The sequence below is a fragment of the Salmo salar genome, chromosome ssa21, assembly GCF_905237065.1.
Source record: "Salmo salar chromosome ssa21, Ssal_v3.1, whole genome shotgun sequence".
Taxonomy (NCBI): Eukaryota; Metazoa; Chordata; class Actinopteri; order Salmoniformes; family Salmonidae; genus Salmo; species Salmo salar.
The window spans coordinates 23,989,363-24,005,929 of NC_059462.1; the positions used below are offsets into that span (position 1 = coordinate 23,989,363).

General features: G+C 43.2%; 2 protein-coding genes across 6 annotated transcripts in view; both read left to right on the forward strand.

Moving 5' to 3' along the window:
* On the forward strand, nt 1-10,027 carry LOC106581991 (major facilitator superfamily domain-containing protein 9). Its single transcript, XM_014164602.2, has 6 exons — nt 1-997; nt 2,798-2,885; nt 3,313-3,356; nt 4,731-4,860; nt 6,289-6,498; nt 7,970-10,027. Exons 1-6 carry the CDS (start codon nt 911-913, stop codon nt 8,872-8,874), a joined length of 1,464 nt encoding a protein of 487 aa, XP_014020077.2. The 5' UTR covers nt 1-910; the 3' UTR covers nt 8,875-10,027.
* Nucleotides 10,028-12,816: 2,789 nt separating this feature from the next.
* The window catches only part of LOC106581879 (inositol polyphosphate-4-phosphatase type I A), a 103,497-nt gene continuing 99,746 nt past the window's right edge, over nt 12,817-16,567 (forward strand). For all 5 annotated transcript variants that reach the window (XM_045704573.1, XM_014164319.2, XM_045704574.1 and 2 more), the window contains exon 1: nt 12,817-12,957. The gene's annotated coding sequence lies outside the window, so the exon portion shown is untranslated. The remainder of the gene's footprint in view (nt 12,958-16,567) is intronic.

Genomic DNA, 16,567 nt, shown 5'->3' on the forward strand with positions numbered 1-16,567 from the left:
AATAGATATTTTCTATTATATTGTATATATCAATTTATATTCTATTCTGAGTGTCTTGTTCCCATCAGAGCTGTATGGTGCCCTTGTGACTGACAACTAACTATATTAAAATACATCGCTTGGCCTTGTCTGACGTCAGGTCGATGCCATCTGGTGGAGCTCTCGTTGGACCAAATGGGATGAGATGAGACCTCAGCAGCTCAAACATTCACATGACGCTTCAATTAATCCACATTGATTAAATGTAGGCTATTTTCTGCCGAATATTAAAATATTGACAATTCATCAACAGAATGACTTGCGGTTCTCGGGAAGTTGAATCGAACACGAACATCCCTGAAGAGAGCGGTTAACGCACGGACCGGGTGGTGTTCTTTGTTATGGTCACAGAGTTTCTACACCCATAGGCGCAACATCGCGAGACTTCCAGGAACGCTTGCGAAACAGACCAAACAGACTATGCCGAGGTTTGGGGGTTTTGAAGTCAATGAGAGAAGTAAAAAAATATTCCTTAGTTGTTAATCTTCTCAAAATCTAATAGCACAACCTAAATTCAAGGCAATGTATTAAGTAGTTTAATATGTTATTACTTCAATCTCGTGAAAGTGACAAACTGATCGCTTTTAATTTCCTTCAAAAACGACTTTATATCGAAGAAGTGCCGTTGATTTGATGGCGTGCACATGCGCAGTTCTGCAGGAGACGACCGACCCGACTGAGGTGTTTCTACGCGTGAGTTTAGCGAGCCAACGTCGCCATGACATCGCCTACAATTGTGATCGGGGATTTCTATTGGAGAAGCAGTTGTAGCCTATCTTCATACTGTACTGTCTTCGTTATGGTTGATCGGCATTGTAGCAGCCAGTGAGCGTTTCCGCATTGACAATCGGTGAGCTGTCATTGCGGGAGAATGAATAACGCGAAATGTAGCATATTAAATCAGATACCAAGGAGACGAAAGCGGATTATACAATGTGTCTATGTGGTGGGGTTCATGGTAAGTGCAACATAACCTTTGTTGAAGATGTGGCTACTTTTGAGAACGTTTGGTATTGCTGTCATTCTTTCATTTCTTTCCTAAAAGGTTATAGAACAGCAGTACTCGCTGTGGACACAACCTTACTGTTGAGGCAAATGATTGGCGATGACATCAGTTTATTGATCTGTTGGCTGTAGTCAATTTTACAGAGGCTATATCAGGACATTAGGGGCTTTAGGCTATGTCAAATATTATTCTGGTTTAGGCGGCTCCTTGCTCCATCATGGCATATGAGAAGCTGACCTGCAGGCTACCACAAAATACATCAGATTTATTAAACAGCCTACTCGATTGTTCTCCATTCACTCAAATGCTGATCCAGCTATTTAGAAGAGGCGGGTTGAGCCCTGTCATAGCACTGTCAAAACAACCTGTCCAGCAGAATCCAGTCCTTGGAAATCTGAGTTCGCCTCGGAAGGACTTGCTATTCTGAGATGCTCAGGGTGTTCGCAAGAACATCACACTGACTCTGTAAAACTCAGTAGGATAAACATAAATATCCTGTTGTACAGGATTAGATTGATGTATTGTTTATTTAATCTGATGTGGATTGTGGACTGGACACACACTTAACATAATGTAAACTCACAGAACTCGAGTGACACAGATCATTTTGAAGACATATTGGGTGTATGCTAAACGTTTTCTGTGTGTAATGCAATCCAGATAAAATGAATGGAAGTGAATGCTACAGAACATCTCATGAACATTCTCACCCAAAGAATATTCCCTTGTGAACGCTCTGATCCTCTCTCTCTCTCTCACACACACACACACACACACACACACACACACACTATTTATTTATTTATTTATTTTACATTTGAGTCAGCTAGCAGATGCTCTCATCCAGTGCAATTTACAGGAGCAATTCGGGTGCCTTGCAGGAGCAATTAAGTGCCTTGCTCAAGGGCACACACACATGCACTAACTCCCACACACCATATGTTTGTGCCCAGTTTGAATACAGAAGTAGAGTTGAACTGAGGGAGAATCAAACAGTTAGTTTAATGGGTAGGGCAGTGAGACAGCAGGAGCTACAGTGTGACTTCAATCAAGTCTCTGGCAAGAGCCTCTCTGGAGATGGCCTCACAAATGCAGATCAACAGGTTGGGAGAGTGTCTATTTCTCTCCTCAGGCCCTGAACTCTCTCTGTGGCACACCCACGAAACATCAGGCTAGAAAAAAACTGGTATACCCTAGGTCTCTAGCTGATCTCTCTACCTCCAGCCACAGAGCAGCCCTGGAGATACCAGCCCATCCACAGAGAAGAAACTATCTCCAACAACACTGGTGGTTTGTCATGCAGTTGCTTCACTATGTTTGATTCAGTCATTGTCCTTTTGAATAAACCGGTTCCACAGACGTAACAAATGAATCTCTAATGCCTCATTACCCTGCTGAATATAAGTTGCAGCGTTTGTGAACCCCACCCTTTATAAACAGTTTGAACTTTTTAAAGCAGACTGTAGCGATGGTGCGTGCTGAATATTAGAAAGGGTGATTTGTCAGGCCGGTCACCTTCACATTAACCCTTAATGTGACTGTGTTTACATTGGCGATTGATAGGTCAACCTCTGATCATTCAACTGCTTCCTGGGTTTTTGTTTTGGTTATTGTTTGTTGACATGTCTATTTAATGTCTGTGACAATGTAGTTACTGTAGCTCAACGGTGTTTAAACTGAATGTACACCTACTGCGGTCACTCAAGTCTTTGGTGTCATTCATCATTTATTTTCTCTCTCTCTCCTCAACAGGACCTGTTTGGGGTAAGCATGATCATTCCCCTGCTGAGTCACCATGTCAAGGCCCTGGGTGCCAGCCCCACTGTGGCAGGCTTAGTAGGTAGGTGGGATGATGGTGATATAACACTGTAAATATGGAAGAGTTCACATCAGCGTCAAAGTTTGTAAGATGTTTTCATACAGTACATCAGACGTGGTGGTATAATTTAGCAGGAGCAGGCAAACCAATACATTGTAAAATTCCTTTTAATGCATTTTTGCCAAATATTGTATGTAACAAAATGAAGAAGACCTCTGAGCACATCAGGCATCTAAGGACAACAGATTAAGGAATGGCGAGTAGCGTAACTGTTTGAAATCACCAGCTGATGTGCTCAATCATATCTCTAATTTCATATAGCTGTGGGTGCTGATTGAGGTCACGGGGTCTGATAGTTTATGCAAAGCGCTATAGCGGCATGCATTGTAGACTAGCTGTAATCATAATGTGCCATAATCTGTACCTAATGCATTGATTCATGTTTCAGGCTCTACATATGGGATCCTACAACTGTTCTCTAGCACTATAGTTGTAAGTATTGACTTGGTGTTCTGAAGACAGGTATTTGTGTTGTAGTACTGTATGCCTTGTGCTATACCAGTGTGATGCTTATGTAACAGTGTAGGTTCCGTCCCTCTCTTCGCCCCAACCTGGGCTCGAACCAGGGACCCTTGCACACATCAACAACTGACACCCCACGAAGCATCGTTACCCATCGCGCCACAAAAGCCGCGGCCCTTGCAACGCAAGGGGAAACCCTACTTCAAGTCTCAGAGCGAGTGACGTCACCGATTGAAACGCTATTAGCGCGCACCACCGCTAACTAACTAGCCATTTCACATCGGTTACACTTACACACACACACACACACAACCCTACCATAAGACATCTCCTGACATGGTGTTTGTGTCATTTGTCAACATCTGAAGTTCTGATTGTACACCAGCAGTGGACTGGAGCTGGATGCTCCACCATGCCCTAACCACTAACACTCAATTAACATCCACACATTCCTCTGAATCCATGTCTCTTAACAAGGCTGACTTGTTACTGTACACTGAGTGAGGCCTTCTCTGAAGAGAGATCGAGATTCTCATACTTGAGTTGTGTAAGGCACTCCCCCCTCCCTCTTGGTCTCCTGAAATTGGTTTAAATCTCAGGGGTCATGAGACAAATTAAAGGAGGAGAAGGAGTCATTTGTGGTCCCAGTGAACAGACAGGCAGGGAGGGATAGTGTGATGGAGGGAAGAGGGAACAGCCAGGTCTCTATGGTAATCCTCACAGGCCACATCCAGAACACAGCAAATTCAATTTACCCTGATTTCATTATATCGTCATTGTGTGTGTGTGTGTGTGTGTGTGTGTGTGTGTGTGTGTGTGTGTCCATTTCTACATGCACGCTATCTAGTCAAGTTTTGTGTTATGTGTTTGCGTGTGTAGGCCCACCTACGTGTGTGTGTGTATTTCTAGTTGTGCATAGAAGTGTGTGTGTGTGTGTGTGTGTGTGTGTGTCATTCATATATCAGTGTAATGAGAGACTGAGTGGAGGCGCCTGGGTTGCTTGGCCAAGGGGACCAGGCTGTGGAATTCCTTTGTTTGGGGTCACCTGACCACTCACACTCATGTCCTCGTGTTACGACCTCAGAGAGAGGGGCAGGCTCTCATTATCTCATACATATGTTGTTTGTTGGGCAGCCAGGCTGCATCTCAATAGTTTTAAGTGGATTCCTTTCCTCGTCTACCTGGGGCTTTGAAGGAAAGGAAGCCAGTACTAACCATTGAGATGAACACTGTATCCAGCAACATTGTGGAGATGTTTAATGCCTTGTGTTGTTATGTGAGAAAATACTACTCTTTCCTATATGCCACTTCCCGTGATGTGATGATGGTGGTTGTGATTGGCAGGGCAGCTGGAGTGACGTGGTGGGGAGGCGGTACTCTATGCTGACGTGTCTGCTGCTGAGTGCTCTGGGCTACGGCCTGCTGGGGATGTCCACCAGCATCGGCCTGTTTGTCCTGGCTAGGATCCCTGTGGGTGAGTCTGTCTGGGGGGAAACGTCCTGCTTCAGAGGCTTTGGCCTTGAAAGAGCTCTACCTTTTATGTGAATCTTAATCACATGTATGTTAAAACAAGAAAATACTTTGATGTTCCACAAAGGGTCAATTTGATTGCACCGTGATGTCCACTACCTACATAAATACATACAGACATAATTCATCAGTTACATTCTGTTGCACACAAATATAACAAAAATAGAAATGCAACCTGCAACAATTTCCAAGATTTTACTGAGTTACAGTTCATATAAGGAAATCAGTCAATTGAAATAAATACATCTGGCCTTAATCTATTGATTTTACATGGCTGGGAATACAGATATGCATCTGTTGTTTACAGATGCCTTAAAAAAGAAGGTAGGGGCTTGTATCAGAAAACCAGTCAGTATCTGGTGGGACTACCATTTGCCTCGTGCAGCGCGACACATCTCATTCGCATAGAGTTGATCAGGCTGTTGATTGTGGCCTGTGGAATGTTGTCCCACTCCTCTTCAATGGCTGTGCGGAGTTTCTGGATATTGGCAGGAACTTGAACATGCTGTCGTACACGTAGATCCAGAGCATCCCAAACATCCTCAATGGGTGACATGGCTGGTGAGTATGCAGGACATGGAAGAACTGGGACAGTTTCAGCTTCCAGGAATTGTGTACACATCCTTATGACATGGGGCCGTGCATCATCATGCTGAAACATGAGGTGATGGCGGCAGATGAATGTCACAACAATGGGCCTCAGGATCTCGTCACTGTATCTCTGTGCATTCTAATTGCCATCGATAAAATGCAATTGTGTCCATTGTCTGTAGCTAATGCCTACACATATCAAAACCCCACCGCCACCATGAGGCACTCTGTTCACAACATTGACATCCACAAACAACTTGCCCACACAACACCATACACGCTGTCTGCCATCTGCCCGGTACAGTTGAAACCGGGATTCATCCGTGAAGGGCACACTTCTCCAGGGTGCCAGTGGCCATCGAAGGTGAGCATTTACCCGCTTTAGTCGGTTACGACGCCAAACTGCAGTCAGGTCAAGACCCTGGTGAGGACGACAAGAAAGCAGATGAGCTTCCCTGAGACGGTTTCTGACAGGTTGTGCGAACCCACAGTTTCATCAGCTGTCCTGGTGGCTGGTCTTAGACGATCCCGCTGGTAAAGAAGCTGGATGTGGAATTCCTGGGTTGGTGTGTTTACAAAGGAGAAATGCTCACTAACAGGGAAGTAAACACATTTGTACACACAATTTGAGAGAAATAAGCATTTTGTGTATATGGGACATTTCTGGGATCTCTTATTTCAGCTCATGAAGTATGGGACCAACACTTTACATGTTGCATTTATATTTTTGTTCAGTATTTTTATCTGTGTCGTGTCCTTTCCCCCTCTCTCTGTCCTCCAGGGCTGTTCAAGCACTCCCTGTCTATCTGCCGGGCCTTGCTGTCTGACCTGGTGTCTGAGGCGGAGCGCCCCCTGGTGATGGGACACTTCAATGCTGCCTCCAGCGTGGGCTTCATCTTGGGACCCGTGGTGGGGGGATACCTTACAGAGCACGAGGGGGGCTTCTACACCTCCTCCTTCACCTGCGCCGCAATCTTCCTCCTCAACACAGGTGGATGGGGAGAGGGAAGATGAAGGGAGTGAGGGGCAAGGAGAGAGGGGAGGAGCAGGAGAGTAGGCAAAGGTGGTGTAAGGCAATTATGTTGGTTTTCCCAATTCCCACCAATTCTAAATCACATCTTAATTCTAGGCACTCTGTGAATGTGAAAGGATGGGATAGGTGCAAGCAATATAGTGAAAATAAAATCAAAGTTTATTGGTCACGTGCACAGTTTAGCAGATATAGCGAGTGCATTGAAATGCTTGTGTTACTATCTCCTGACAATGCAGTAAAATGCCAAACAAGTACACAAGTCAAACATTTTAAAACAAGAAATCAAGAAATATCGGAACGAATCCAACCCAAATAGCACTGTATCGGTAATCCAAATGCAATCTATACATGTATACATCAGATTAATTTACACAAGATATACTAAGAATGATATGTACAGCAGTAGATATATTAGAATGAGCCATATCAAGAATCCAGTATATAAATAAATATGTGGTGTGTATAAACAGTGTAACTAAAATGCAATGTACAGTAGTAGATGTTTTTTTATATTTATTTTTATTTCCCCTTCATTAAACAAGGTAGGCCAGTTGAGAACAAGGTCCCATTTACAACTGCGACCTGGCCAAGATAAAGCAAAGCAGTGCGACAAAAACAACAACACAGAGTTACACATAAACAAACGTAGAGTCAATAACACAATAGAAAAAATCTATGTACAGTGTGTGCAAAAGTAGGGAGGTAAGGCAATAAATAGACCATAGAGGCAAATTAATTACAATTTAGCATTCACACTGGAGTGATAGATGTGCAGATGATATAGAGATACTGGGGTGCAAAAGAGCAAGAGGATAAATAGCAATATGGGGATGAGGTAGATGGATGTGCTATTTACAGATTGGCTGTGTACAGGTACAGTGATCAGTAAGCTGCTCTGACAGCTGATGCTTAAAGTTAGAGAGGGAGATATAAGACTCCAGCTTCAGTGATTTTTTTTTTCATTAGAATGAGCTTTGTGAAGAATACAGTATGTAAATACACAGTGTGAAAAACTGTATAAAAGAAATGGGAAGTGTCCAGTGTTTAATGTCTCTATAACATGGGACAGCAGTGTTGGCTGTGTGTGATTGTGAGTGATTGTGTGTAAGTGTGTGTGTTGTTAGTATGGGAGTGTGTGTGTTAGTGAGTGTATATGTGAGTGCAGGAGAACTCATGTGTATGAGGTGTGTGATAGCTTGTGTGTGTGTTTTGTGTGAGTGAGTGTGCACCACCTGGCTGACCACCAGTCTGATGGCCTGGAGATAGAAGCTGTTTTTCAGTCCCTCAGTCCCGGCTTTGATGTGCCTGTAGTGTCTCTGCCCCCCCCCCTCCCTCCTCTTCCAGTCAGATAGAATCAGATATTATCATACAGCAAATACCTAGCCAGTCTATGTGCTTTCTAACCTGGTGTTTGTCGTGTTCCATCCAGGTCTGGTTTGGCTGCTTCCCTGGAGCGATGCGCTAACCCCACAGGCCAATGCTAACTACAACAGCAGCGCTAGTAAAGCCAGCTGCTACGTCAATGACAACCACGTCACCTCGACACAGCAAAACTCATCCCATGGCAACAACCACACTACAGCGTCGGGGGCAGCAGTCACAGGATCGGGGGCTCCAGAAACGAACCAGAGGGTCTGGAGCTGGGACCTGGACTGGGGGGAGGTGTCACTGCTCCAACCTGCCTGGCGTCAGCTCTCCTCAGTGGGCTCCAAGATCCGCACGGTGGCCTCCTCGGACATGTGGGACCTGTTCCTGGTGCGTCTGCTCATGGCCATCGCCATTATGCTTTACTACAGCAACTTTTCTCTGGCCATGGAGGAGCGCTTCATGCTGAAGCCCAAAGCCACAGGTTATCTAATTAGCTACAGCTCTACCCTGGGGGCCTTGGCCGGCTGCTTGGTGGGGCCCGTCACCAAACTGTACGGTAACGACATGCCGGCGCTGTTGCTACACTCTACAGTCCTCACGTGTTGCCTGATCCTGCTCTATGCCATGGCGCCCAGTGTCTGGCACGTGTTGTTAAGTTCCACTTTCTTCGCCATCTCCACGACCATCGGACGCACCTGCATCACCGACCTTGAGTTGCAGAAAGGGGGAGCTCACGCCAGTGGCACCCTAATCGGGGCAGGGCAGTCGGTGACGGCGGTGGGTCGGGTGCTCGCCCCCCTGCTTTCGGGGCTGGCCCAGGAGTTTAGTCCCTGCGGGCCGCCGAGTCTGGGGGTGGGGCTGGCGTTAGCAGCCGTCGCCCTGCTGCTGGTAAGAGTGCCCAAATGGGACGGGAGAGGCAAGAGGAAAGAGGCCAAACTTGGTAAAACACACAGAGAGTGCGAGTGAATGAATGAGAGAGAGAGAAAGAGCACCGATGCGAAACTACCATCCTCAGGAGATGTCTGGTCTAAAGACAGCACTGGAGACAGAACTGATGCAGATCTGTTGGGGACATGTCAGCGGGGTGTTTCGTTGTTTGTTTTGTAACTGTTGACGACGGAGCCACATCTCCGCTCTGCCGTTCTGTTGGTTTGGTCTCAAAGTGATGACATCACAGCACCCTGAAAGGTACCGGGTCATCATCAGCATTGCTGTTCCCGCCCTTCAGTACACCAAACAGGGTGAACAAACACCTAGGCCAGCAGCCCTCTGTAAAAGGAGTGAGGGGGTCAATGCTAAAATAGACTAGCATAGGTCATCATGTCAATGGCACATACAGTCGTGTTCATAAAGCCTAGGAATAGTAAACATTTTATATATGTCTCTTGTGAGAGACAATAATAACATTAAAAAACACAAAATATAAATATAATGTACTCGTGCTCTTCCTTTATAACCACTACAAATAGTCTAGGAATGCCTTGGGGGTTCTTTGTCCTGAAAAAGCACTTCATTTCCCAAAATGCTCTGTTTCTGACCTACCCTATGAGTGTGGGCCGCAGGTGAAGAACCTACTCTTACCTCTCTGGAGCCGAATTCCATTTTCTCTCCCTTCTCACCGAAGTATGTACTCATTCACCCTCCCTTAAGGGTTGAAAATAATTAGATTGGTGTGAAAATGTTCACACCAATCCAATGCTTTTAAATCCATTGTGGGGGAGTGAATGAGTACACACTTCGGGGAAAAGGGTCAAGCACTGAATTGAGCACTGAATTGATCTTGAGTAAGGGTAGTCCACAGCTACAAATCTAGGATAAGCTTACATTTCCTAAATTCTAACCCATGTGGGGGGAATACAATTATTTTTCAAAAAGTGTCTTAGATCAGTGTCTGTTGGTAACTTCAGCCTACTTCTTTTGTAACCACTGTTTACCCTCATTGCACTGCTTTTTAACAGGACCCTGTGGAACTAAGGTATCAGGACCTTTTCAATGGACGTTGGTATATATTATTTGCTTTTAATTTTAAACCCCATAGTCCATATTGATTTTATTCAAATGAATTGATTTATCAGAAAGTGGGCTTAATTATCAATCAAATAAAACATCTGAATTATTATTTTGATATGACGTTTTCCTCTTATTTTGAATGGGGTTGCCCTTACAATGACCCAAATGCTAGTGAATGTTATGAAGACAAAATCATTTTATTGAATGATAGATCAATCAAATCCAAGTATATCTAAACATGTGAATGTGCTTGATGAATGCAAACGGGTTTTATTTAATGACGGATGACTGAATGTTCAAGTTTATGTGAGATTTCTTTCTCTGACAAGGTGGTTTTAGCTCTGTTACTAATGACATCTCGATACGACTGAGGAAAATCCACACGAACGCCCCTCCAACTTGTAATTACTAGTGAGAAACTCGTCTATCGTCCCTGTGCTCCCACATGTTGAACTCTGACATATCCTACTAAGGAAATGACCTTGATAACAGCGTTTTCAGCAGTTAAATACAAGAACACATTATGTATTTGTTTTTTTAACACTAACTTGTTTACGAGCATAATAGCTGTACTTTTAGTTTGTAGTTGACACGGCTTGTTTGCCATTAGCCGATCTGCGTTCTTAATGAGTTTAAAGTAACTGAATGCACTCAACTCGTTGCTCCCGGTTTATAATTAGTATTTTTCGAGTTCCCACTTGTCATGAACGCAGCATGACTATGAACACTGCTCCATCTCTACCAAGATCACCATGATATATGAACTAAGGCCGAGACAATAAGAAGACACAGTGGCAGAATAAATTCAACCACACCTTTGTTTCATCATAAAACCGGAGAGCAACATCTGTCCGGTGAAGTCCACAAAGCACATTGCATGTAACAAATGACCTGCAGCATGGTCACTCAAGTTAATGTTTCTGACATTTTCAGACTAGCAACCTTTAATTTAGAACCACGGAGAGTAACATTTACATTACATTTTAGTCATTTAGCAGACGCTCTTATCCAGAGCAACTTACAGTAGTGAATACATACATTTCATGCATTTAAAAAAAAAAAAACATGTATTTTTTTTGTACTGGCCCCCCGTGGGAATCGAACCCACAACCCTGGCGTTGCACACACCATGCTGGCGTTGCAAACACCATGCTCTACCAACTGAGCCACAGGGAACTTACTGTAAGTTGAAAAGAAAACAGGAGCTGCCTCCAATATTCCAACAGCATTTCAACATCTTCAAATCACCTCTGCTTAGTCTAATACAGTGGCAACTAAAATATACCAAAAACAATTTAGTCCAATCAACGTAAGCTAAATATGATGTGGCTGTCCATGGTACAGATGTGTGTGTGGGTGTGTGTGTGTGTGTAAGTAGAAAAACATGTTGACTCACCCTACTAAAATGCTTGCTAGCTAAGATAACTTCATTTCATGGACAATGATGCACCAGACCAGCTAGTTAACATGAGCCTATTACATCTAATTAGCTACACTGAGCTTCTATGTTCTCAGGCCAGGGGCACAATGTATACATTTATAGTTGGATCAGAATCACCGTTATAATCATTGACCAATATGGAGAATTAAGTAAAACCACAAGTCCAAATCTCTATCTCCATTCATGGCTAGCTAGCAACCGGAGGACAGCACAACGAGATGCAACAATTCAAGTTTTTTTTGCAAATTACATTTAGCTTTTGATGTGATATGTTTGGTGTGGAGCCAAATCTAAACTGGCTTCCCTTGACACTTCCTTTTGATGTGCCAGGACCATTCACAGTTTAGCTCAGGCAGTGGCTATTATTTTTTGTTTTCTTTTTATTAAGGGAGGCCAAATGCGCTCTGGCTTTCCTTACATTCAATGCTATGGGCGGCAACAATGTCATACTCTATTTGACCAAACAGCATCAGATAGATTCTCCTGTTAGATACATCCAGCCTCTTGCAAATTGAAGGAAAGTTATGAAACACAGAAATGAAAGATACATTATTGGTCAATTTTTGGGTGAAGCCTGGCTTCCCTTGGTATCCATGAATACACGAAATTAAGAGACACACTACACGACACACTAGCACGACTCTTGGTGGTAGTAACGCCTCGATCACACCAGTGTTATTGCGTTTTGGTACACCAGAAGTACATATATTTCCAATGGAACGCTGCGTTTGCCTTGCAGCATTGCGTTTCAGAGGCAGTTGCAGTGCGTTCGGTGTGGTGCATACCTTGGATTCATCGAATGTATGCATCAAACTGTATGTGTAGACGACTTGACAGAAATGGTAGCATCAGGTGAATGTTGAACTTTTGTTGCCCACATCCAGATGGTGCTGTGTGCCATTTTGCGCAATAAAGCTATCAATGTGATCGAGGCATAAGAAAGCCAACGCCATCTGCACCCATCTGCCTAATGTACCTTTTTATTACTTCTAAAAATAACTTTTGGGGGTTCTCATATGCTTACAATGGTGTGTTGATTCTTGCTTGAACATTCGCTAAGATTATATTTGGTTGTGATCTTTGCAACATAACTATTTTGGATGCAGCAGTTTTTAGCTAGAATGCTAACGCTCATTGATATAGGCTGTAGCAAAAGCTGGCCAAAGAGCCATTTTACTAGTTTAAGTGTTTTTAAGTATAATGCAGTTGATTTGGGATGATCACACAAACATTATATTGCCTGAAGAACAATACAATACAAACGAATAAGCACAATCTTTAATATCATTCAGGCCTAAGGCAAATGTGGCACAAATGTGGATTCACAATTACTATTTCATTTCAACATCGCCACAATTTATGAAGCACGAGACTGCAGATGGAGCGCGCAACCGCCCCACTGGAATGGATGGGCGGGCCTCGCAGCAGGGTTATTACGTCAAAATGTGTCACTCCGGAGCATGGGGTAGGGCAAGTCCTGTACCACTGCAGACTCCGTCGACTCAAGGAGGAACCGAGATGAGCATCACTAGGCTATCAAATAAACAGCACACTTACCGTTTCAATACAGGGATGGTTACCGTTACCCGTCTCATAAAGTAAGTATATTTAAATACGTATGTGTTTATCGCTGACATTTATTCGGCTATATATTGACAGCCCACAATAAACACGTTATAAAAATCGCTATTCTATGATGTCAAATAAAACATGTCTGTTTGCATGACGTGACCATCCCGTTGTAGCATATTTCTGAATAACGGAACTGCTCATTCAATAAGCACTACCAACAACGAGTTCCCTTTGAATGAGCTTCAGAATAGCAGATTTCATCATGACACAATATTTGTTATTGTCGGAGCATCAAAGGCAATAACACTCATTGAGACTGATGTAGGCCTAATGCAATAGAATACAAATAATAGTATGATTGATTCAGGTACTATATTTATCCAATGGTGTATGTAGCCTAATTTCTTTATGTCTGCATCCTACAGCTTATAGTATAGCCCAAGACAAACTGCGGGTGGTTTGTTGACGCCCGGATCAGTCTTACAAAGAACAGCATCACTTAGGCCTACAGCAAAGGCAGTGGTATTGCGTGTGTTTGTATTTAACTGTGGGCTAAGTGACTGCATGAACGAGATGTTCAAAAGCATTATGCTCTGGAGAGGATTAGCTTTGATCCGTTTAATCTTTTAGCAGTTTATTTATTATGACAAGACAGCTATGTGTGCATGTGTGTCATGAACGCAGACTGATTAAAACCATTGACCCTAAGCAGCGCAAGGCTATCTCTCTCGAGTCTTTAACATAGACCCTCAAGTGTCAGTAAAGCAGTCCACTAAGCAAGAATTTATAGCTTCAACATGATTAAAAGCACCCTGACCAGTAGTGTGTGTGTGTGTGTGTGTGTGTGTGTGTGTGTGTGTGTGTGTGTGTGTGTGTGTGTGTGTGTGCGCGAGAGAGAGAGAGAGTCAGACTCAGAATAGCATAATTATGAAGATCAAGGTCTTTCTTCCTCCTCCTCATTAATATTAATAAAGGTCACTTTCTCATGCTGTCTGACAGTGTGGGAGAACAACATTGTTGTCCAGGTGTAACAAGAGCTTCTTTGTCCTGGGTTCCTTCCTCATTCTGTGTCAGGTTTACCTCTGAGACTGAGTCCTCTGAGTGTGCTCTGTGTCAAAACCGTCATAAGGGGTGTATCTCAATGGTCTCAAGTGACCTCCTCTCTTAATATCTCTGTCTTTATTAACACTGATCTAAGAACACCTTCACAGTGCAGATGAAGGAAAGGATAGGAGAGTCATCTGTTTAGATTGGGATTTACACAAAGACTTATCTCCTCTATGGCTAAAGGATGTACTGGGTTGTTTGATATTAAACCTCAGCTTTTACCTGATCAATGTATGCGATTGATTGGTTAGGCCTGGGAGATCAGAGTCAGATCAGAGTTGCCACCACCTACAGTACATTCTCAACACATAGACAATATATCAGTTCTGTCAGGGTTCTGTATCTATGCTCCTACATGTGTGCCCGTTAGAGATTCCACATGTCAAATGATATATTTCCATTCTGTTCACTACAACCACATCGGTCAGTCACTTAGGGCTCTGGTAGTGTACTACTGAATAGGTAATAGTGTGTACTTTCAGACAGATCCAGAGTCTTAGAAATAAGAATGAATTGAAAGGGCATCTCCATTCAAGTTAGTGGTGGCATAAAGCCATTTTGAGTGTACCCATGCCAGGAAGTAAAATCAGGAAGTGTACCCTTCAATCTGTGTTATGATTTGTTGAACAAACTCAACTGACATTACAAAAAATACATTCCATTCCATCAGCCACAGCAGTTAGCGTCATTTGAATGAACATTCTGCATTACCATGGCAATCCATCATCAGTTGATAGAACATTCCAAAACACCATGGAAATGATTGCATCACAATACCAGGCAACCATTGCAAGTGTACCAATGAGTTAACCAGTCATTTGCCAGGGTTGGAGCTTCATTCTTATTTCTATGCTCCTAACAGTGCAGAGTGAGGTCAGCTCAGCCCATATTCTGATTCCATACAAGATCAATAGATCTATTGGCAGGTAGCCTAGTGCGGCAGGTAGCCTAGTGGTTAGGGCGGCGGGTAGCCTAGTGGTTAGATATTATTATTATTATTATATATTATTTGACAAATTCAGCTATGTTTATCCCATTTTTTTCTGTTTAAGTAACGTTTGTCAACCACTGATCACACGTAAACACAGTTCACTTTCATAACAGCCACGTTGTATTCCTTCTCTCCTCCTCTCACCTTTTCCCCTTTGCTTCTGGACTTCAATGCACAACACATCAGCTGTATGTGACCAGGAGAAAAAACCTTTCCAACCCAAACCATATCATAACTGCTACACACAGCCTACATTGTTGTCACCATATTAGCTAAAGTAACATCATAGTCAACATAGCTAATAGAATTAACGTGTTAGTAAAGCTGCTATAATCATGCAGTAATGTTACAGTGTACAGTCAGTAAGCAGTTTAGCACTTACATTGGCGGGCCCATGTGGCAAGACATTTGTAAAACCAAAAGTTTACCTTGACTTGGAAGAGTTCCAGTGTTGTGTTGGATAGCCATAGTCAGCTAGCATCCCTCTGTTTGAGCCTGGTGTTTGAGTAGGCTAAACTAGCTAGCTGCATTTGCTAGCTAAGTAAGTGAAACTGAAAGTGGCAAATAAATGACAAAATCTCTCTCTCTTGCTTCATTTTGGAATAAATTAATTTGTTCAAAACTGTTCAACAATTATCTTTCTCTCTCTTTGAGTCAACTACTCACAACATTTTATGCACTGCAGTGCTAGCTAGCTGTAGCTTATGCTTTCAGTACTAGATTCATTCTCTGATCCTTTCATTGGGTGGGCAAAATGTCAGTTTATTTATTTATTCATTTTTAAATTTTATTTCACCTTTATTTAACCAGGTAAGCTAGTTGAGTACAGGTTCTCATTTACAACTGCGACCTGGCCAAGATAAAGTAAAGCAGTGCGACAGAAACAACAACACAGAGTTACACATGGAATAAACAAGCGTACAGTCAATAACACAATAGAACAAAATAAAGTCTATATACAGTGTGTGCAAATGGCATGAGGAGGTAAGGCAATAAATAGGCCATAGTAGCAGAGTAATAACAATTTAGCAGATTAACACTGGAGGGATAGATGAGCAGATGATGATGAGCAGATGAAGGTGTGTAAGTAGTGATACTGGTGTGCAAAAGAGCAGCAAAGTAAATAAAACAATATGGGGATGAGGTGGATGAACGCAGTGCCCTTGTTTGGCCCTACACCCAAACGGGGGCACTGCGTTCATCCACCTCTGGCCTGCTGGCCCCCCTACCTCTGCGGAAGCACAGTTCCCGCTCAGCCCAGTCAAAACTGTTCGCTGCTCTGGCACCCCAATGGTGGAACAAGCTCCCTCACGACGCCAGGACAGCGGAGTCAATCACCACCTTCCGTAGACACCTGAAACCCCACCTCTTTAAGGAATACCTGGGATAGGATATAGTAATCCTTCTAACCCCCCCCCCAAAAAAAAAATATATATAGATGTACTATCCTAAAGTGGTTGTTCCACTGGATATCATAAGGTGAATGCACCAATTTGTAAGTCGCTCTGGATAAGAGCGTCTGCTAAATGACGTAAATG

Bases quoted from the DNA above. Each gene is read 5' to 3' on its own strand.
- LOC106581991 (XM_014164602.2), top strand. From the start codon at position 911: ATGAATAACGCGAAATGTAGCATATTAAATCAGATACCAAGGAGACGA. The intron at 998-2,797 runs GTAAGTGCAACA...TCTCCTCAACAG, and splicing joins TCTATGTGGTGGGGTTCATG to GACCTGTTTGGGGTAAGCAT. The intron at 6,499-7,969 runs GTGGATGGGGAG...TGTTCCATCCAG, and splicing joins AATCTTCCTCCTCAACACAG to GTCTGGTTTGGCTGCTTCCC.